General features: G+C 37.4%; 1 protein-coding gene across 23 annotated transcripts in view; it reads right to left on the reverse strand.

Annotated features, from left to right (window-relative positions):
• The window catches only part of TCF4 (transcription factor 4), a 348,268-nt gene that overhangs the window by 37,367 nt on the left and 288,262 nt on the right, over window positions 1-22,639 (reverse strand). For all 23 annotated transcript variants that reach the window (XM_023589219.3, XM_058277770.2, XM_004459850.5 and 20 more), the window contains 3 exons: window positions 11,109-11,214; window positions 7,655-7,788; window positions 1,879-2,011 (listed from right to left, as the gene is read on the reverse strand). In XM_023589219.3, coding sequence (XP_023444987.1) covers window positions 1,879-2,011; window positions 7,655-7,788; window positions 11,109-11,214 — 373 coding nt within the window. The remainder of the gene's footprint in view (window positions 1-1,878; window positions 2,012-7,654; window positions 7,789-11,108; window positions 11,215-22,639) is intronic.

Here is a 22,639-nt window from a genome sequence, read left to right on the forward strand (position 1 = left end):
CTCTACTCTGCCCACACCAAATGTGTAGATTCCCCTGCTCATCCATAAGCTAATGATGAGTCAATGATTTCAACCAAGCAAATTTCATTTCCACTTGGATTCCTGCTACACTGAGGAGACTGATTATACCATCGACCTAATGTCTCTCTTCCCAAGTCACAGTGCCTGTCCCCCAGGAACACTACTTTGCAAATCAATTGACCAAACTTTTTTTTGAACAGTGCCTGTCTTTTCCTGAACTCAAGGTTTTGCTCCACTGTCATACCTTCCTGAAAAAGAAAATTACTCAAACCAAAAGTAGACAGGAAATCTGTCATGTAAGTAGATGAATGACCAGTCATCCTTCTTTATAACTAAACCTCATGACTGCAGAAATGGGGCTTTCCATTTGTCAAACCACACTGAAGTGAAATATGCTTTTCTCACTCTTTCAGTTCTGCAGATCTTTCTTTCTTCTTGTTTTTAAAATCTGCCAAAACGGCATTGATAGCTAGCAAAACTTCCCCATGTGACCTCTGTCCATAGATCCCCAAGGTCAAACTGATGCAACACATTTGTAGAAGCTTTGGTATAAAAAGTTACAAAGATGGAAACTCTTCCCTAAATTTGCTTCTTCGTGAGACATGATAGTGAGGGCTGTTAGATAGCTCATCTCAAGTGTGAAATATATTATTGAATAAGTAGGGAATGTATTATTTAGGCAGATTATATTTGCAACATTTAAAAACACATCTCTTCTCCTTCATCACAAACTCTCCCACATAAGTGATTCACACTGCTTTCCCAAAGTTATATACCCTATCTAAAGAAAATGGGGAAAAAAAAAAAAGGAAAAGAACCAAACAACTGGGAAGAATGAAGGGGAATAAATAGAAGCATTATTCTGTCACACATTCTTCTCTCTATAACACACCCAAGTGGCCTCATAAGTGACCCTCTGGGAGTGATGTTAAGACCAAGCAAGGTGTGGGTCTGAGCTGGAATGAGGGTGGGTGACCAGCGAAGTCTGAAGTTTTGACAGTACCCTGGAACATATCAAGCCGTGCTGCTCAACACTGAATGACAATGTTGTCAGGTGGATTCAGAAGGGGGGTGGCTACACCCCTGTTGAGTCTTTCCTCTTGGGGTGGCTGAACATCCTTCCTGGCTCTTCCTTCTAGTTCTAGAGAGGACGATAGTGGGTGAACCATCTGTCCTAGGGCAAGTGCCAGAGTGGACATGAAAAAAGAGAGGAGGATGGCTTGGTTCATTTGGCAGCAGCATTCTTCTGGGGTCTTGACTAGTAAGCATATTTGTTAGAGAAAAAGCAATGAATAACATCTGGCCCACTCATGCCCAGACACCAACTTTCTTCTTTCTCATAAACAAGTAAATACTTCCTTACCTCTGAAGGACTCCAAAATGCCCAATTCTCCATGAGGTGAAGCTCATATAATTATTAATAGTAACCTATGAATTTCATGTCAACTCATCTTTGGAAAGAGTGGCATGTCATGACTAGAATTTGATAAGTGGTTGGTAACTATTATTAAGACCTATTATGCTCCCCCTCACTCATCTTGAATGGGCCATCATACATAAATTTCACATTGTTTACTGATTGAGAGTGTGAAAAGCAAGGTAGTTTTAGTCCATTTAAACCCCAATTCACTCTAACAACTCTCAATGGACAAAAATGGCCAAATTTCAATTCTTTGTGACAAAAAAGCAATTATGGTCAAGCCAATGACTAGTTCTGCTTGGTTCATTTGTTCATTCAGTATTTTGAGAAATATTCATTGCCTAATTGCTGTTCAATTATGAGGCAAAAAAGAGCTCCTTCATTATTAAACCTTGACGTTGACTATCGGCACTGGGATTGGTGTTTCCGTGACTCACCCATTATACTGTCTGTCCCATTGGCAGGAGGTGTGCAGGAGGAAGTGCTGTAATGGTTTGTACCACTGCGATGGAAAGTGGACATTGGAGGGAGGCTGGAATTGATGTCTGCTGAGGAGTGTGATGGATAGCTCTGTAGGAAGAAACAGATAAAGGAGGCCATCTTCAACTATGAAATATTCATTGGGTTCATTTTCTAATACTTCTTCCAGAAGTCTTCATTTTGCAATGGAGACAGTCCTTAGAACTTCAAAACACCCAAGGATATGTGTGGTTTATATTGGACAGCTTTCATTTTTCAAATTATAAAATACATAGATATACAGCTGGTTCGGGTTTGTATCAAATGCAGAGGAGTAAAATAACAATGTAGGACACTGAAAACAACTGCAATCTTTAAATCTGAAAAATACTGCTTAAAAGCATCTAGACTTCAGCAACATAAAGCACCATCTCTACTATTAATTTTATTGTACGGGTTAGGAATCAAGGGAGAAAGATTTCACTATACAATTAATAAAACAGTACCATGACCCATATGGCTTGCATTACACTTTACCCTGACCTTCCTGACACTAAGTGGTGAATAATAACCAGTCTCAAATCTTCTCCCTGCTAAATCAGATCATCTGTTTGAAGGCCAGCATGAACAAAACGGTAAATGAAAAATTTTAAACAGCACTAATGATTAAGCATCTCTCCAAAGGGTCGATATGCAAAGTCTTAAATCAACGGTCATATTTAATTAAATTAGAATCAACACGAATGAGAATGAATTATTTTGAGTTCTTTCTTTGTCTTCTTCATTATTAATCCACTATATAATTGAGTATGAATTAAGAACATTAGTTTTACAGAATCATTTGGTTTAAGGCTTAGCTGTGAGTTCAATTATTCTAGTTGTCCATGTTACAATACCAGTAAGGTGGCAATTTTTTGCTACTGAACTATCAGCATGACAATGATCACTAAAAGGGACAAGGCTATTTAGAAAGATATGTCCAAATATTTCCCTTTCCAAGATAAAAAGCAGTTTAAAGAGTTGTTCTCATAGCCATTTGAATGTGTCACAGAAGTATTAAAATGCATTTTTTTCACATATGTAATATATTAGTGGGTGATGCTGTTGATTTGACATAAAATTAGAGATTGAACTTGATGATAGTCAGTGATGCTTAAAGCCCAGACATGTATTCACAGAAGTAAAACCCCGGACTCTTGCTGTTTCCCTGTTTATTTTGTGAGGCTCGTCTTGAGCCTTATGCCTCTTCCTTGAAGTTTCCTTTATCATTTCCAAATCTTCCATGATCTCTTCTCTCTGAATTTCTAGTACATCTGCATGCTGTACTGACTATTTAACATTTAATTCTATGCTGCCTTTCTCTGTCCTCCCTTTCAAGTGTATTACCACTGTATCATGAGCTGTTTAAGGGAAGAGAATAGAGCTCATACCTCTGCATCCCACAACTTGTAGCTAAGTGGAGCACATGGCTACATATCAGACTCAATGAACAACTGGTTATGAGCTGGTGCTTAATAAATAATGGATAAAATACCACTTATTTGAGAGTCAACAACAGTCTAGGAAAGGGGTCTACATATTAGATCTAGGTCTGCAATGACATCATGAATGCCTTTGAAAATATCACCTCTGCACACCCCAAAAAGTCCAACTTAGAGGATTTCAGTGAAAAAGTTGACACAATTCCCTTAAACCTTTCCATGTTCCCAAGATAATTCCTTTTCAAGTTTGGAATTTCACAGACCTCTTCCCCTGACCAAAAAATTCCTTAGGCCACCTGTTTAACCCACTTCTACATTCCACTAAAAGAATACTTCATGAAATTTTCTCCGAAGAATGACAGAAAGGACCATTCCATAGGAGAGCAAATCTGTAAGACTGGTTACAAACATTACAGAGCAGGGATAGGACTATTCCTACTCTATTGCTAAAGCTATAATAAAATGGAGGAAAAGAAAAAGAATTTGTAAAAAGAAAACAAAGGGAGGGAGGGAGGAAGGAAGGAAGGAAAGGAGGGACAGATGGAGGCTGTCTGACCTCTACAGTCCTTTATTCTATTTTTAGTTTCTGAAGAATAGAGAAATTCTGTAAGTCTATATGAAATATGTAAAAATCAAAAGAGGAAAAGAATTATGAAAAAATATTTAAATAACCATAATAGTCACAGAATGGGGCCAGAAAAAGATGATCACATCAATGAAAATTTTTGGACCCTTTAAACTTGTGTAAAATGGGCAATAATTCTCATTCTGACAGATGAAGGGTTAACGTGAGTTCAGGGAATCAAAAGAAGAATTAATCCCCAAAGATTTTATTGGGGAAACCAATGCAATCTACGTAAATCAGTTATTTTTAGAGTCACAGAAAATTAGATGCCGAAAGAAATTAATGAGATTTATAACTAGATTATTTAGAATGAAAAATGTCTTGAAAACTACTGTCACTCAAAGATGTAATAAATACACCACGGAGAATATTACTGATATGTGAATAATGCCTCTTTTAGAAGATTTAGGGATCAACTCTAAGAGGCCTCTTAGTCTCTCTCCAGCAATTAATACTGTGTCCTGTTTGCTACAAATGGAAAGGGTGAGTGTGATAAAGTGTGATGGCCTTATGTCTATTATTTTTACATATGATACTCAATGACAGTATATTTGGAGTTTCTTGGCATAGAAAGTGTTGGAAAACTTTTCATTTAGTGATGTTTTTATCGACCTGTGAGATGATCATTTAAAGATGAGAAAACATAACTGGTAGCACATATTGAGGATGAAATCGTGCTTTGGGCTAGGGCAGGGTTTTACAACCTTGGCACTAATGATTCAGATAATTCTTTGCTATGGGGGAGCTTTCCTGTGTTTACCAGCATCCCTCTACTCACTTAATGCCATTAGCTTGCCCTCTTACCCCACTGTGACAACCAAAAATGTCTCCAGACACTGCCAAATATTCCTGGGGCTTGGGGGTCAAGGGCAAAATCACTCCTGATTGAGAATTATGGGACCAAGGCTCTATGTTACAGAAAAACAAAAGATAACAGAAATTCCTTTATATTAGAATTCCAGACTCATGATTACTTCATTTTGTTGTCCAAAGACCATGCCTAAACCATGCCAGACAGTGAGGACTCTATCCTATTTTTAAAAATAACTCTGCCAACTCATTCTGAACTTAAATCTTCTTGAACAACCCGCTCCCAGGCTTAGAAACAAACTCCATTCATCTGACTGGCTTTGTATGTTGCCTGCAACATCGTAGAGATTAGTATACTGGGATTCTGTTGTAGAGGTTGAAACTGTAAAGGGAATTTAAGAATTGAAATTGGTGACTCTATAGTTGCCACTGAAATATGCAGAGTTTAAGCTTTACCATTAGACTCTATTATAACATGGTATAATGTGATAAAGGCAATAATACTTCTAAAATGCTTTACTTTAGAGATAATACTAACTTGGTCAAATTATACCCAAAAATAATGGAGGGGGAGCCTCGATTCTTTTCTTCCACCTCTCCCTTTGTAGAGCTCTACGGACTAAAAATGTAAGGAAGTACCATTGAAAGGACACTGACTCCTACTATATATTCAAATTACTCTTCATCAGTTTCAGATTCTCAAAATTCACTTCAGTGAGAGATTTCTGCAGGGTTAAATAGTGAACTTACAATGATTACTAGATGAAATAATTCAATAGTTTTTCTATCAGTGAGAAAATTCAATGGAATGCACTGACAAAGACCTTATCCCATTACCCTTTAAAACAAAAACCCTAATCTCTAAAATTTGCTTACTGATCACATATAGATACAGCCCTGTGTTTTGCGATGGGCAAACGATGCTACTAAATCGGCTTCCTTGAAACATATTGGGTTGCTCCTTAAAAATGACTTTGCTTCCTGGTGGATGATATTATTTTGGTTCAGCAAAATTCTTCCTGAAGGGGATATACTCAGTTTCCTTTTTGAAATCATACATTTTGTGCATTTGAGCACATCTTAAATCCTCTCCCTTCCTCACCCATATGGTGAACTTGATTGGGATAAAATCAAATAATTGAACTCAAAATTATGGAGCATGACAGGAAAAGAAAGGAATAAAGAGAGCAGGGGAGAAAAGTAAAAATAAAAGGGTAACTCTTAAAAGGATTGAAATTCATACACATTAGCATAGTACCAAAATCTTTTATTTGTAATCAAACATTTCCTTGTCCACAGAACAAATGAGTCCCTAGAGAACAGAAAAATGATGGTGGAGAAATAAAAATATTACGTAAAAATAAATTCTAGTATAGTAATAGTTGTTATGTCACTAAATTTTCATTCTAATACTTCCAGGGTGGAGGTGGGATTGGAAAGTGGTGAGAAGAGAACACCTGAAAGTAAGTCAACTGCTATCTACTGAAACACGCTAAAATTTGAGGTAGTTTGTGATTTATACATTCAAACTTAGGAGATGATTTTAAAAAAGGCTTATTCCATCTCCACAATTTGCCTCTCAGGAAGATACAGGTTAACTGATCATGCAGCAGTGTCTCCAATTCCGAACTGACCAAACCTGTGTTTTCAAGGATATCAGAAGTCTTAACTTCTGGAATTTTTTTTGATTGTCAGGCTCTAAGTTATATTTTCTTTATCTGTAGTGGTTGGGCCATAAAAACAAGGGAGGACCATAGAAATCCAGAAAGTATAATTTCTTATATAAGAACAGAGAGAGAAACATAAACTTGGGAATGAGAAGAAGAAAAAGGAGCAAATACAAAGTTGAGAAGTTGTGATATAAGGAGCACTAAGGATGTGCCTTTGTAGGAATAGACGTTCACAATTTTTTTAGTTACATTATTGCACAAGGGACTCAAGTCCCATCTTTCTGCATCCTAGGCTTAACTCATGACCTGGAAATACACATTCCTCCAATTAATAACGGACTCAAATTCATTAATGGATTCTGGGTTGTAGACATTTCTGAGGCTGGAAAAAAAACAGATGAGTTGCTTCCTAAGGGATAAAAGAGAGATATGGGGTAGATGAGTGTAGGTGATAGAGTGGAAACAAGTATGTCCTTTGCTTTTAGTTATGAAAGAAAGAAAATGTTCCATAGGACAGAATTCTTCAGCTGGAGTGAGGCAAAACAGGATCAGTGGGAGATGGGGTGGGGGAAGTGGAATGAAGCTAATATACTGAAAATTGGGAAGCTGATTTGCATAGCAACCCTATGGTTGCTATTACTAATGGGAATATATAGAAAAAATAACCTCTTTCCTTTGGGTGTGTCCCAACGGATCAAAGCTGTCACCAGCCACATAAGCTGGTCCAGGGAAAATGGAGAAGTTTATGTGTGGTATAGACATCTCATTCCACACCACCTACTCTCCAAGTCCATGCCTATCACTCTGCCCCTTGCAGCATGTTCTTCAAAACTGCAGATAGATAAAAAGGACAAGGAACAGCCATAACCGAAATTCTGCAACTCAAACACTGTGTATTTATGTGCCAAGGAAGCGGATGCTGTGATAAAGCAAGCACAGAACAAAACACAATAATCAGAAGATCAATGACAAAGAATCTGGAAGCATTTACAAAGGTGATCTGATTTGGTTAAGTCTTGGATTACACAAACAATACAACTGTAAAAATAACAGGGGGTGCCATTTTTGCATAGATTTACAGTGTCCTCATGCACATGCAGGTAAAGACAGGGGATAAGATTTAATAAACTGGCTTTGTTAGCTCTATGACCATGTAAATCTGCCTTACCAAACGTTCATGTGGATGCAGGCTGCAGTAGCTGCTAGACTGTGGAATATGAGAAGAATTGCCCAGCATTCCTCCGTAGCCAGGCTGATTCATCCCACTGGAGGAGCTCCAAGGGTCACTGCTGTGATGGCCATCTGGAAAAGACAAAGAAAATCATGACTTCTGTGGCATTCAGCCTTGCCTTCTAGAATAGGGTTTTTTCATATACTTAAAAAGGATTGCCTGTTGTGTATTCATCTTTGTATTGTTTGTCTGATTACATCAGAAGACATTCATCATTATTTTTCCCCAAGAGGCTCTATATTGTTAAACAAATACAAACACTTAACATAGTTAAACTGTTCTTAGTAAAAATTCAAATAGAAAAGAACAACAAAGCATTTCTACCAAGAATTATGGCAAGTCACGAAAGTAACCAAAGCTAGAGGAAATATTTCTTACAAGTTCTCCCTGAGTTTCTAAGTTAAAATAAAATAATTGAGACATTACAGAGTTGGTCAGTTTATAAGTTTTAAAAACAAATAAAGAAGTAAGTAATTTTAAAAATGGTATGTAGGGAAGGCTATCTCACATATGCAGTCTTTAGGTTTTTCTATTTTGGTTATAGATTTACAACTATCTTAAACATTTAATAATAATTCAAGGAATACATACATATCATAAGATAGTTATTATATTATAATTTTGAGAGCCTCTGGATTTTATAAACCTATTTATGAGTTAAAAAGAAGAGTGAAATTGTAGGAAAATTATATAGACTATTTTTGAAAGCCTACTCTTAATCTTTGTTAATACCATATTAAAAATATTCCTATAGATTTTTCAGTTCTTGGACCTGGCTTAGAGGTTACTATTTGAATTTGAGATCCCTATTGTTTGGTTTGAGTTTCTCAAATGTAGGAACAAAAACAATCTATATTACTTCTGAATTCACAAATTTTTTCTTCTTTCATTACTTTAACAAAAATTATTTAGTGCCACTATACACCAAGCCATAGTCTGGGTGGTAGTGGTAAATGTTTACCAAGTACTGCTTCCTTGGAAATAAGGCTATTTTTACCTGAATACTTTATTTAATAAATGCCTTTTTAAAAATTTTAGGCAACAAACAGGTAAGTTAAATCTGACACTATATTTCACAAAGCTCTTTTTCACTGAGTTTCTAAATCAGGAAGTTAGAATTTAAAGAACTGGAATATTTTCAGAACAGGGAAGCATAATTCGTAGATTTCTTTCTTTAAAAATGAAGCAAGCAAAATCATGCCTGTGTTTTTGACAACTTAAGAGTTTTAACTAGAAAATGGAAATTGAAGATAAAAATAAAAGGCAAGAGTAGTGAGTTTAAAATATGCTCCAGACAATCTCTGAATATCTTCAAGCTTAATTGCATATTGTTTCAAGACCTACATCTTCAGGGCCCCATGTTCCCCTCTACTGAAAGAAGACGGAGGGAGGCGGGGCCATGGCCACTGTTTTCACCACTGTTTCTGTGGTCAAGTTTTAAAACACAACACTTAGTTTTAAAACTTAGCCCTCAGGTTATGGACACTTAGGTGGCACTTTAAATTCAAATATGAAGTTCAAGACTACTAACATTTTAAATAGATGGCGTCTATAACAAATATATTGAGAACATATATCATATGACAATGTGATGTACTATATGGCAATACATTTAGGATTTGTTAACACAAAGTACTCTACTCAGTGCAGACTTACAAAAATACATATTTTAAATAAAGTATGCTTTTCACAGTAAATTAATATTTATCACATCCCCATGATCTTGGCATAATGTTGTTTTGAAAGAATAGAAGTAGACATGTGCAAATTAATTGTGCTCATCATAAATGTCAACTCAATTTTTTTTTTCTTTTTGGGGATTCACATGCAGAAAAGCAAATGTATTTCCCACGTTTTTTTGCCTGGTCTACTATGGATAAGACCTGAATGTTTTAATCCACCTGGTCCTATCTTTACGTCCATGTTCTCAATGAAAAGCTGCTTCTAGGAATGAATCCTTCAGCTGACAACCTTGACAAGCTCTGGTAGCACAGTTTCTCCACTGCTCAAAAAAAGGAGAGCTAATTCTACGGTGGCTGCTGTTTATAACTGAAGGTGATAAGCCTTCTGCCATGGCACAGGATGCACCCAGGTGACGTGCCTGCTGTGTCCCTAGGAGGGCTCGCCCTAGGACAGGGCACAACAATAAGGGGTTGCTGTGACCATGAGCACCATTATGTGTGTAAAAAATTCTCCCTATTCATGAGGGACCAATCTGACTCAGTTTTATAGATTTTCCATGGAATTTCACCTGTGAACTAATGACCTAAAAGAGTTAACACCCAGGAGGGAACGAAAAGAAATCCCTTTAGTCAGAAGGATTTGAGCGTCCACTGTGATCTAAGAAGGACATGAGACTGCTCCTCTGGTACGTGGCGTACACTCCTCTTCCTGTGACACAGCCCTTCCTAAAGTATCACGATGAAGGAAATCCCATGGCACTTTGCCAAGGCATGCTCAAACAGGCTTAAACCCAGGCAAAAAGAGTGAATGTTTTGCATACAGGGGTTCTTGGTGACTTCCACATTTAAATTTCAGGCTATTAACTTGGTAACAAGATCATCACTTTTTAAAAATAAATGCGACAGGCACATCAAGGGTGACGTCTTTAGCTGCACGAGCTGAACAATCCCCTCCTCCAAGTAGCTGCTATCTTTTCAACCATCTTGGTCTTTTTCACGCTCTGGGGACACGCATCCATTCCCATTTAAAAACATTGGGTAAATTAAATATATATATATACATTACCTTCCAGGTAGCTGCAATTTTTTTCATTTATCCCTAAAAAAATTGGGTCTTACATCCCACATCATTTTGCATGTTGGAAGAGCTCTTTTGCTGTGTAATGAATTAACACCCGATCTTCAGGTAGGTCACTTCATCTTAATTGGACTCTTATTTTTAAGCAAAAAATGGTAAAATTTATGCATTGCTGAAAATTTTATATCAGGTTATACATAAGGACAAGTTGTTCCCACTTGGCTAAGTCCAGGATGATCAAAACATACATTGAGCCAGAAAACTTCTCAACAGACATGCACACACACACACATACACACACACGCCTCTTAGGATTGGGGAAGAAGCTGAAACGATTAGTCATGGAAGATCATGACCCAAGTTGCACCTGTTCTATGTGGAGCAGATCAGTCTAATCCTAACTTGTCATTGTTCAAATGGCTTTAATTTAGTAAAATATCTTAAAGTTTTAATTAGTTCATTTATTTTTAATGAATTCAATTTCTAAGAAGAGTGTGCCCTCCAACATTCTCCACTTGTCTAGTATTCCACTTTGGGTATTGCTTCCACAGTATTTTGCACACATATTCCATTAAAAGACCCAGGAAAACTCTGTCCAGTGGGTTTCCCCTTAGAAGAAGAAGTACCTTACCTTGCATGAAGAAGGAGCTGGGGAAAGTGCTGGCTGCTGGTTTTGAGGAAGGATAACCTGGCGAGTCCCTATTGTAGTCGGCAGTGCTTGCTGATGGGGCATAAACCTGGGGAAGAAGAGCTCATTTAGTTTTGCTTTCTACATGGACCAGAGTATCTCAAGGACCATTACTTTATAAGAAGCAGGGGGAAAAAAGCTCAATTTCTACCATGTCCAGTCTCCATCTGATCAAGCCCTAGAAACGCTGCCTCTTTTGGAATACAAAACAGTAACAATACAAAACAGTATATCTGCATGAATGAAAAATAACCAGGTACGTTATTCACCAATCACAGACAAGAGCACTGCAATCTATGTCCAGCTGCACTGGAAATATAAGAAAGCTTTAAAGAGAAAACAAAAACAAAAAACCCCACCATGGACGGCCTGTGAGCACGTGGAATGTAAAAGCAAAAAGATATCCATCAAGCCTCTCTCTTTTACTCTACCTTTCAATTAAAATGTTCAGTTTTACACAGAGAGAGAAGGAAAGAGAAAGAGAGTAAGGGAGAGAGAGCATGAACTATCCAAACCACATAGAATGATAAATATATCTTGGATTACTAAATTCCCACAGTGTCAGCTTTTTGCAGAGAAGCATGAAAAAGGCCATGAAAAGGCTGGATCTACAGAAAACCACCAAAAATCAGAGTGGGCACAGGAAGGGGGGAAGCCCTCCTTTTTAGTGCTTATTATATGTGTGTAATAAACTTAAAAAGTATACCCCAAACCCAATGCACTTACATTCGCTTACTAATAGTCATGAGACTTGGGGAACCAGTTCTTTATAAAAATAGTCTGTGTATTTTCTTACGTTTCATTTAAGCAGGACGGCATAGTAGAAAAGCATACATTCATAAGGTATAGTTTAAACTTTAATCGGTTCCCCCCCCTTGCCTTTCCTGCTAAATATAATTTTTTTAATCCCCATTTTCGTTTGCTCCAAAAGTTCCTCTCTCCAGATGGTCGGAAAGGCTGAAACACTGTCATCCTCTTGATGAAAATGGATACCTTCCTGCCTCCATTTTGAAGCAGGCAGCAGCTCACAAAATTGGCAGTGAGCCTACAATGATATTCACAGGTCACAGGAGAAGAAAGAGAAATTCACCAATCAAAAGGCAACTGCGGGGCTACCAAAAAATAACTCCCCCCACTTTTTTTTTTTTTAAATACAGCATACATCGAATAAACACCCTCAGAAAAATTATATAATTGCTCTCAGAACACCATGAATCACAAACTAAGCATTAATACAAGGTTTAGGATTTCACAAAGGATAAGTCCACAGAGACAAATGTGGGAAAATATGCATGCACATACGCACAGACATACATCAAATAAATGCTACATATGCCCCACATTGCTCTTGAAAATCGAAAGGTCCTGGAGATTAAACAAAACAAAAACAAACCAGAAAACCCCACTTGCTCTTTAGAAAACAAAGATTTTCCTAAGTCAAGGAGGGATATAAGCCCTTTATTTCATGGGATTTTATTTTTTAATTTTGTTCACATTTTATATGTATAAACAGCGATTTGCTTCTGAGCTCACTATTTCCACAGGGCTTACAATAAAAGGAAAAAAATGTTTTGCACGTATCTTTTTAAAGAACAAAGAATAAAAGTTAAGCCAGAAATCCAAAAACAAATCAATATCCTAAGTTCTGTTAAGCAAAACCCAGTATTTTCTTGAGAACTACACAACTAACAAACAGTGTGGGAAATATTGCCAACTGCATTTAGAGAAGGACTTGAGAGTGAGCTAAAAAGATGAAGGAAACCATCACCTTCTTGGAAAAGGGAAAATTGAAAATTGAAAATGAGATCATCTCATTCTAATGATCGTGATACCATAATAATATATCTACATGCTATTAGCCTGGCAGCTATTTGGTCTGTCAATACTAATACATGCCAAATGTACTCTGTATTATCCCCAAATTTCAGAATAAATATATTTACTAAAAAATTGAAACTCTGACCCATATTATTAAATCACCATATTGGTAAAACAATTTAAATCAATTATTTTAAGAAAATAGTTTACTTTTAATCACATACTCTAAAACATTCTATTTAAAAGTGTATAATACTGAATGATGTCTAAGAAAACCATCTTTTTTTTAGCTTCAAGTACAAATATTTGATATTTCTTTTGGGAGATAAAAACCTTCGATTGCTATTGATCATCTCAAAGGAGGCTAGGAATTACAGTCAAGCTCATAGATCTAAGATCACTTGCCCCAAATTCATAAGTCTGCTTGCAAGAAAAAGAATATTTATGGGGTTAAAAAGTTTTTATGATATGCTATACAACGCAATTTTCATTTTCCTGGTGGTGTAACCAAATGAAGATTCTTTAAATAAGATGAAAGTCTCTGGTAACGTAAAATAGACGCTTGTTTATAGATTTTTAAGAAGCAATTTCTGAATAGTTTATAAATTCTCTTTATATCTTCTTTTGCAGATCAGGTACAAAGCTATGTCCCTTTCATCTATATTGTTCATCCTCTTTGCCACTTCAAAGTTATTTTTAAAGTTAAGTTTTCTCTATATTTGTTTATATAAGTAAATATTACATATAACAATGCTTTTTAAAATTATAGAAGGCATCAAAGCATCTATCTAGTTTAAACCCCACATTTTAAGTATGAGAATATTTACTAATGGAATGGTCAAAGCAACTTGCTTTTTTATATATCGTTCTCTATTTTCACCATTTGACAGTTACTTTCTTTTAAAATGGTGGTGGAGATATAAGATGATATTTATGACAACAGGGTGATCATGATGTCATAGTTCAGTTTATCTTTAATGTTTATTTCTTTAAGGACCTGGTTGACCAGAGACTTGCTTTGTTATTTTTACTTCAATCAACTCTTCTCCATTTTCTCAACCAAAAGATTTCAAAATATGGGTATTGAACAGAGGATAATAAATTTGACAAGAAAAGTTCTCATTCATTTTAAAAATTATTATTCTATATATATAGACAGACTACTCACACATTTGTTAAATAAAATGGCATACACTATAACAACAAGCATCCAAGATCTCATCAAATAGTTGGAATTATTTTAATGACTAACAGAAAATCAGTCCTTTAAAAAGTGAAATAAAAATCTCAAACTATAGTATAACGTATTGAAGTGCTCCTAAATGAAATCTGAGGAAAGTCTAATGGGAAATAAAAATCCAAACTTGAGTTTTTCTCCAATAAGGTGGTTTAGATCAAGGTGGCAGGTGGCATTCTGATTCTTCCCACGAGAGTGACTAAAGGAGTGTGAAATTTTTGTTGCTAAATTTGAGGCTGAAACTCTCAGGCCACAGATCTTTTACTGAATTATTTGTTGAGTAAAACTTTCATGGAAAACTAATAAAGTACATTGGCCATGCAAAGTTAGAATTACTATCTTTTTCTCTCAGCATACAAAAACTAAAAAAAAAAAACCATATACCTAGAAATTTTCAACTTTACAAAGTTCCCTAGATCACACTGAACCCTGAAATGATGAGAAGTGAAAAATGTTTTCATTTTAAATATTTCACTTTAGGGACAGCAATTTGATAATAGAACTATGTTGTTATTAGTTCTTCCATCGAATGATCTTGAGTTTTCTTGTACCATCACTAAAGTAACAAGAATATGCTAAGTTCTTCTCAATAGAGTGTCTCTCCCCGATAGAAAAGAAATATACAAAACAAGCATACAAACCAACAAACAAAATGAAAGGAGTAGGCTCCCTGCCCATTCCTCTCCAAGCACTCATTTGTTTTGGTCTTGACATATCAGTTTTACTTTTGGAGAGTTTAAAAAATAATAATGATGACCATTTGTTTAGTGCCTCTTGTGGAATAGCCTTAGTGCTGGGAGCTTCATATTCATCATTTCTAATCTTCGCATTAACCTTACAAGGTGGATATTGTTATTGGTATCATTCCCACTGAGCAGGGCTGAAGCATGGTAGAGCGCTCAAATGGACTGGCCCAGGCTGGCCAGAGCCTGACTCTCAGCTCCACTGTTTATTAGCTAAGCAACCTTGGACCTGTTATTTTATCCTCTCTGGGCTTCAGATTCCTACCTGTAAAATGGGAATGAAAATGCCTTTATGCAAAGTCCTTTTAAGAATTAAAATAGTAATAGTATGTGAAAGCAACTAGAATGGTATTTGGTACATGTCAAGTGTGCAAAAAACGCCAGGTATTAGTGTTAATGTCATGTTGTTACTGTAATTATTATCTAGACAAATGTGACTCAGAAAGGGTAAGCCACCTTCCTACATTAAAAATTTATCAAGTGGTAAAGCAAAGATTTGAACTGGTCTTCAAAGTCTATGTTCTTTCCATTAAAAACAATTCTTTGCCATAAAAAGGCAAAAAAAGAAAAGAAATTTTAAATAATCAACATGAAGCTCTACTTTGGTCACAGTTACAGACATATTCTTGTGGGGTCTGATAATTACTTTTGATGAAAATAAAATGTGATAAGGCATGGATATGGTGAAACCATGTTTACGGTAGGGTAACCTGCTTCCTGAAGTGGGAACGTAACTGCGGGGCTGTCAGAGAGGCGGCCCTCAGATCATGTATCAGGAGGGGCTGGACGACAGCCACTGGGGTGCTCCTTTAACCCTGCTACCCCCTTTGTGATGCTGCAGGTCCCATCTGAGCAGATGATCTGCAAAAAGAATGGGTTCAGAATAACTGAAATATTGGAATTGAGGTTTGCAGACCCTCCCAGAGAGCTACTGCGCGCTCTATGATGAGTGGCAAAGAACAAAGCGGAGTTAGGCCACTGATGCCCGGTGCTGGCTAGACTCACTCAAGAGCTGAGACCTTGGGGGACTTCACAATATTCTCAGCTGTGACAACTAACAGCTCAAATGTTAAGGGCTTATTTATCATGGGCCACTGATGTTCACAGATGTAGGCATGTAACGGGGAAATACACTGCAGGTGATCAGCTCGCTATTCAGGTACCTGGGCTGCATTACCAGGGAAGGACCCTTTAGGCTGTTAACATTAGTTGTTGCTGTTTTTTTTTTTATTTATTTCTCTCCCCTTCCCCCCACCCCCATTTTCTGCTCTCTGTGTCCATTCGCTGTGTGTTCTTCTGTGTCTGCTTTCATTCTTGCCAGAGGCACCAGTAACTAGTTTTTGAATGGCTCAGGGACAGTGTTACCTCCACTCAGAAGAGTTAAAATGGAAACTGCACTTGTTCTACATGAACAAGTTAAAGATAGTTTGATAGCTGATCCAGAAAGGTGGGGGTGGGGGTGGGGGGAACAGATGTATGCAGAAGAGGCAGCCTCCAGAAAGTATATAAACAGATTTGGCAGGTAGGAAAAATTACCCAGCTTTGGAGTCAGACCAACTGGGTTCGAATTCCAGCTCTCACTATTAGTTGTAAGGACACAGAAAAGTAATTTGTCATTCAGAAACCTAGTTTCCTCGTTTTTCAAGTGGAGCTATTACCTTTCAGGACTGTTGTGAAGATTAAAGATAATCAACATCAAACATAATTCCTAATCCATCATAGGTAATAAATGGTATTATTATTTATGTCTTGCTTATAATTATTTTTAACAAGGTGTCTAGAATGGTGTTGTCTAGCATGGTAACGGTGGTAGTACGTGGCTATTTAAATTTAAATCAATTAAAATGAAATAAAATGAAATTTTCAATCCCGTGGTCACTGCAGGCACATTCCAAGGGCTCACAGTCCACCCATGTATGGTTATAAGCTACCATATTGGATAGCGCCCACATAGAACTTTTCCACGATCACCACTATCACAGGAAATTCTAGTGGACAGCATCAGTCTAGAGTCATGCCTCTCAGTGAGGAGTCCTGCTGGACCACGAGGGTCCCCCTCCTCTGCCAGGACACCTATGTGAGCTTTGCCTTTCCCTTTAGGTTGGGAAGCATATCTGTGACCCCAGGATTCGGAATTTGTGGGAAGTAAAAGTAAGAAATACTTAAAATCACAATTTTGTCTTTTGCCCCTAGTCTCTGATAAAGGAATTATAGATAGACATGGTGTGAACCCTTTTTTTTAAACAATAAAAGTTAAAATCTTTACCTTTTTCTGTTCGTGTGCTTACACATATATTGACAATTGGGCCCTCTAGTCTACTAGGTCTTTCTATTTCTTTTTTTAAAAAAAATATTTAATTTTTTAATCTTTCTTCTTGACGGATGCTCCTTTCTCTTTTCATGTTACTTCTCCATCTTTTGCCCTCTGTCCTACCTCTTGGCACCATATTTTAAAAGCTCAAATGAATTCAACTTCACTTTACAAATGAGCAAAAAAAGGAGGAGGTTAAAGGACTTACCACGGACTTGGACAGCACCCAGCGCTCCTGATTTCTCACCTAGTCCTCTTGGTACACTACTCGCTAAGGTCCTTTCTAACTTTCTAACTTAAAGATACTAATGGGCAGTGAGATGGCGTGAAAGGTTAATAAAGAGATTTAAGTAACATAGTTAGGTACCTTACTGTAGCATTTAAAAGCATTTAATAATGATTCAAGGCACAGAACAGTGAGCAAAAGGTCAAAACCAAAAGAGAAAGATAATCACTACTGGGATAAAGATCATTCACCTGATATATTCTCAGGGCATGTTACCAAGTAAAAGAGTATTTCCTAGTGGCAGAAGAGTACCACTTCCCTTCCAAGTGATGGTCAAAATGCCAATTTGCAGCATGGCTACATAAATAGGAAATTTTTAGCGACAACACATATAACTTTCTGTAGTATACTGACAAATAGATGGCAATTTAAGGATTACACAGAAACTGAGAATCCCATAGGTGTAACTTTTGAATTGTGGAGCTTTCATTTCCATCTAAAACATTTGAAGCTTTTTGAGGAATTGACTAAATAGTTTCAAGAGCCCTACAACAACTCATAATATGTAAAGTTTTACTCACCTAACTACTTTTACTGTCAGTGTGAAAAAAATTTATAGCTCACAATTATCTAAATGTGCCAAATGTACCATTCACATATGACATTCATATTTTATTTCCCCTAACCAAACAATGACCATTCTTCACAGTACCATATTGCATCACAAAAATTACGAAAAACAATATGCATATGATCCCCCCAAAAGAAATTCCCTAGGTATATATTTACAACACAAATCACTATGAACATACGGCCATATACTCATTGCAAATATCCCATATCATTTTCCCTAACATTCTAGATATCAGCTGAGTCTTGATTATCCATTCATGGGTAAATTAATTCTGAAGCTAAATCCTATACGTGAATTTCAGCCAAGAGTTTTATCCTTTTTGCCACCCAAATGTCCTTTTCCATATTTAACAAGTAGCAAAATTGTAGAATTTTAATTCCTTTCCTTGTTTGTGTCTGTACTGATCAAACTGCACAAATGAAATTTTTCAAAAGGGCCCCAAAGAGGGTGACAAGAAGGAAAACTAGGGAACTGGGTGATCTGCTCTGATCCGGAACAGATCAGCTAGGCATGAGGATGCAGGGATGGCAGACCCCTGGGGGTGCTTCCCTACTGGTGCACGCCCCCCACCCCCCACCCCCGCCGCCTGCAGCAACATCAGGGACAAAACAGGACAAAAAGCGGGCTGAATTCATCATTAAGTGTGCACCACTTGTGTGCAAAGCACACCAGACCTACAAAAAACCTGATATTCTTTACGGCCAGTGGCTCTACCTTCTTCTGTCTTCCCTTCAGATAAAAAGACCAGGACATTCTTGTTATGTTTTTTAATATAGCTGGATGCAGCATGTTTTTCAAATCTCTAAATCAAATTTCAAATTAAGTAAACAAATGAGCCCATGATCACTTGACATTTATAGAAATTTATGAGGGGGGGAAAACCCTGTTTCATTTAAAAAACAACAGCATTAAGACAGAACCACTAATAATTCTATTAAAAACAATATTTTAATTTAAATCTAGATAGCGTTCTGTTATTTTGGAAGCATTTTCAATGTGTTATCATTGCAACCCTAAGACAGCAAAACTCCCAGCCTAGGTAGGACGGGACAAGCTCTGCCATGGTCTCAGACTGAAGAACATTTGAGATCTTAAGCTGTTTTCACACGCTATCCTATTGCATTCCTACAACCATCCAAGTGAGGTACGCAGGGAGAGCTGCCAATGAGAAACAAAGAAAAGAAGCAATTTATTAGTTTCCTAGCTTAACTCTCAAGTGCTGGAATAAGACCTGGTCTTAAAGTTTGCCGGCCCCAAGCTCTTATCACAGGTGGGTACCTAAATGATGAAGGTCACCAATAATAGCTAACACTTTACCTACAATACACTAGACACTCTTGTAACAAAACTGTACACATACTCATTTTGTCTTCATGCAAACCCTACTGTTTTACCATTCCAAATTTACAGATAAGGCACAGAGAAGTTATATAATGTACTCAAAGACACACAGCTAGTTAAGCAGCAAAATTCTGATTCAAAATCATGTAGTCTTCTTCCAGAGTTTGCGTTCTTAATCATTACGCTACAGCATTATCTGTTGATAGCCAAAAATTCCCTCGGGGGTGCTCAAGGACTCCTACCAAAACCCAGCTGTGTAGAGTCCGGGGGCCCATAGGCTGCTGGGCCATTTAGCAGGCAAAGGCCCGAGAAAGCGGTTTTGCCCAATGGGAAGAATACAAGATGGTCTCTGTCAGGGAAGCACAAAGGAGGCTGCTGGGTACTGCCACAGGAAGGAGGCCCATTCATCCGCTTCCAGACCGGAAGGGGAGGTTCTGTTTAACGGTACTAGAGGCAGGGCGAGGTGAAGCAATCTGCTGAGAGCTACACTGGTGTTTGGTGGGGAAACTAGACCCAGGACTAAACACCAGAACACGAAAGTGATTAAAAAAAAAAAAAGCTACCATGTCAGTACCTAAAGCATTAAGAAGTATGGATACAGTCTCTTCTATGTATACTAGCCTTTGGCTCCAGATAATTCTTATTTTTACACCTGTACTTCTCTTGGTCTTGGTGCTAAGCAGACATTGTATGCTTCTATTACTTTCAAAGTGGTATGTCACAGGAAAGCCCACTGCCAACCTTATAGTGCCTCGGCCGTGGCTGAGAGCGCCTCCAATTGATTAAGCTACACCTGGCTAAAGAACTCTTGAAAAGCTTAACTGTATAAAATTTGGTCCAGGTGAAAGCTGACTTCTTCCTGGTTACATTCCTCATGTTATTGATTGATGCGGGAACTGGCTTCATTGCTAGGCTCAAGACTGGCACAGATAAAAGATCCGAGGATGCGAACCACATCACAACTCTGATGTGTTCCCAACACCTAAGCTGTTGTCAAATTTTTTACTTAATGACTGTTCAGTAGAAATTAAAGGTAACATTAAGAAGGACCTGACATTATTAGTATTATTTTTAAAGAGGGTCCCTTTGGCAAAAATGATGGATTCCCTCAGGTTTTCTTGTTTGTTTGCTTGCTTTTAAGAGGTATCAGGGATTGAACCTAGGACCTCGTACATGGGAAGCAGGTGCTCAGCCACTGAGCTACATCTGCTCCCCAATGACAGTTGTTTTTTTTGTTTGTTGTTTCATTTTTAGGAAATACCAGGGATCGAACCCAGGATGTAGTACATGGGAAGCAGGTGCTCAGCCACCTGAGCAACATCTGCTCCCCTAATTAGTATTTGATGAAACTAAATTATATCATCTATTGAAATCTACTACCTTGAATTCATGATTGCCAACTATATCTAAGAGATCATCTCCCATCGTATCACTTTTTTCTCCTTTGGTAACCTCACGGTTTGTTTTTTTTTTAACTTGATAACCACTCTTTTGTTAGGAGTTATTAGAATATCAAAAAACTGTTGGTTATATATACCAATAAATAGCTTTGTGACCTGTGAAGGCATTGTTTTATCAATCAAATAAAGGAAATAGGTGTTCCAAAATGACAACAAATTCTAGGATTCTACAACAGATTTTAGGTTTACTCCAGTATTGATTAATATAGTTTCTTTCAAACACTACTGAATGCTAAGAAGACCTGCTGAGGCTACACAATCACAGAAACAATATGGCTCAAGAAAAACGTATAAAAAATATTGCAGGTTCAACAGAGGGTCCTAAGTTAAACCACAGACTACAGTTAATAGCACAATTATAAAAATGTGCTTTCATCAGATGTAACAAATGGACCACATCAATGAAAGGTTTTAATAATAGGGTGGTATATGGGAATCCTGTATTTTATGCATGCTTGTTCTGCAAACCCACAACTTCTCTAATTTTAAAAAAAAAGTAATAAAATGTGCAGGTGTGCTTTGGTGTGTGTGTGTGCATGCATGGTACCTGGCACAGAATAGGCTCCAATAGTTACAAAGTGCATGCACGAATGAAAGAAAAAGCACACCACACACAAGATGCATGTCCAACTAAGAATAACAACATAACATAGAGAAAGATACATGTTCATCAGTTTAGCCAAAAGAGGCTTATTACATTTCATTTCTTGATGTGTTTATAGGGCTGAGCTTTCTATAGACGGTGGATAATGGTCCACATTTATGAACTGCAGTCCATATTTGACACCCTAAAGCCTAAATCTGGCATCTTTCATTGGAAGTTAATATGTGTACTTTTAAAAAAGGGGATCTGAGCTCAAGTAAGCCTGGATCCCATCAAGCTAAACAAATTAACTTCATCACTGCAGACATTCGTCAATTGCTATGAGGGGCTAAACCCTGTATCCCTTAGAAAAATCCCGTCACCACAAATCCTCTTTTCAGCACATCTCCAATTATCTCTCATCCCAGGAAATGCTTTCATAGTCTGTTAACAGTTATTATACCATGATACGGTGAGGGCCCAGATCTTTTCCCAAGAGTTAATTTTTAGAAAGTATGAAAGGAAAATGGAGAAGGTATGAAGGTACTGAGAGGCCTTTTCCAGAAGGAAACCCAAAAGAAAAATGCTGATGACTTTACAGTTTGACCTTGCACAACCCTAAAGGTGCTAGTACCTTCCCTCCAATCCATGAGGGCTAGAGAGCAATCACCCCTAAGGACACAGCCCTTCCCAGGGAGCAGGAGGGAGCAGGAAGAAAGTGGTGTCTGACAAAAGCAGAAAGACACCACTTTCAAGAAGACCAGAGACTCTAAACAAGAGAAGACAGGGCGACCACAATTCTACCAGAAATTGAAAAGACAGAATACTCAGAGAAACAATTCCTAAAAGGGGACATGACTTCCAAAGATACCTTCCTTGTCCTTGAACTTAATACCTCTTCATAGTAGTTTAAATTATGAAGGCTTTTTGCTGTATTTTATAATCACTTTGAAATGAATTGTCTACCCTAGTGGTCAACGATCCCCCACTCATTTTATAAATAAGGAAAAAGAAGCTGGAAAATTATAAACTCCTTCCCTTCCCAGGAGTCACATGACTGGATGGGGGCAGGAGACTGGTTACACCCTACGCCAGTTCACTACAAATTCCAGGTGAGAAGT

Source organism: Dasypus novemcinctus, chromosome 16 (assembly GCF_030445035.2).
Source record: "Dasypus novemcinctus isolate mDasNov1 chromosome 16, mDasNov1.1.hap2, whole genome shotgun sequence".
Classification (NCBI taxonomy): domain Eukaryota; kingdom Metazoa; phylum Chordata; class Mammalia; order Cingulata; family Dasypodidae; genus Dasypus; species Dasypus novemcinctus.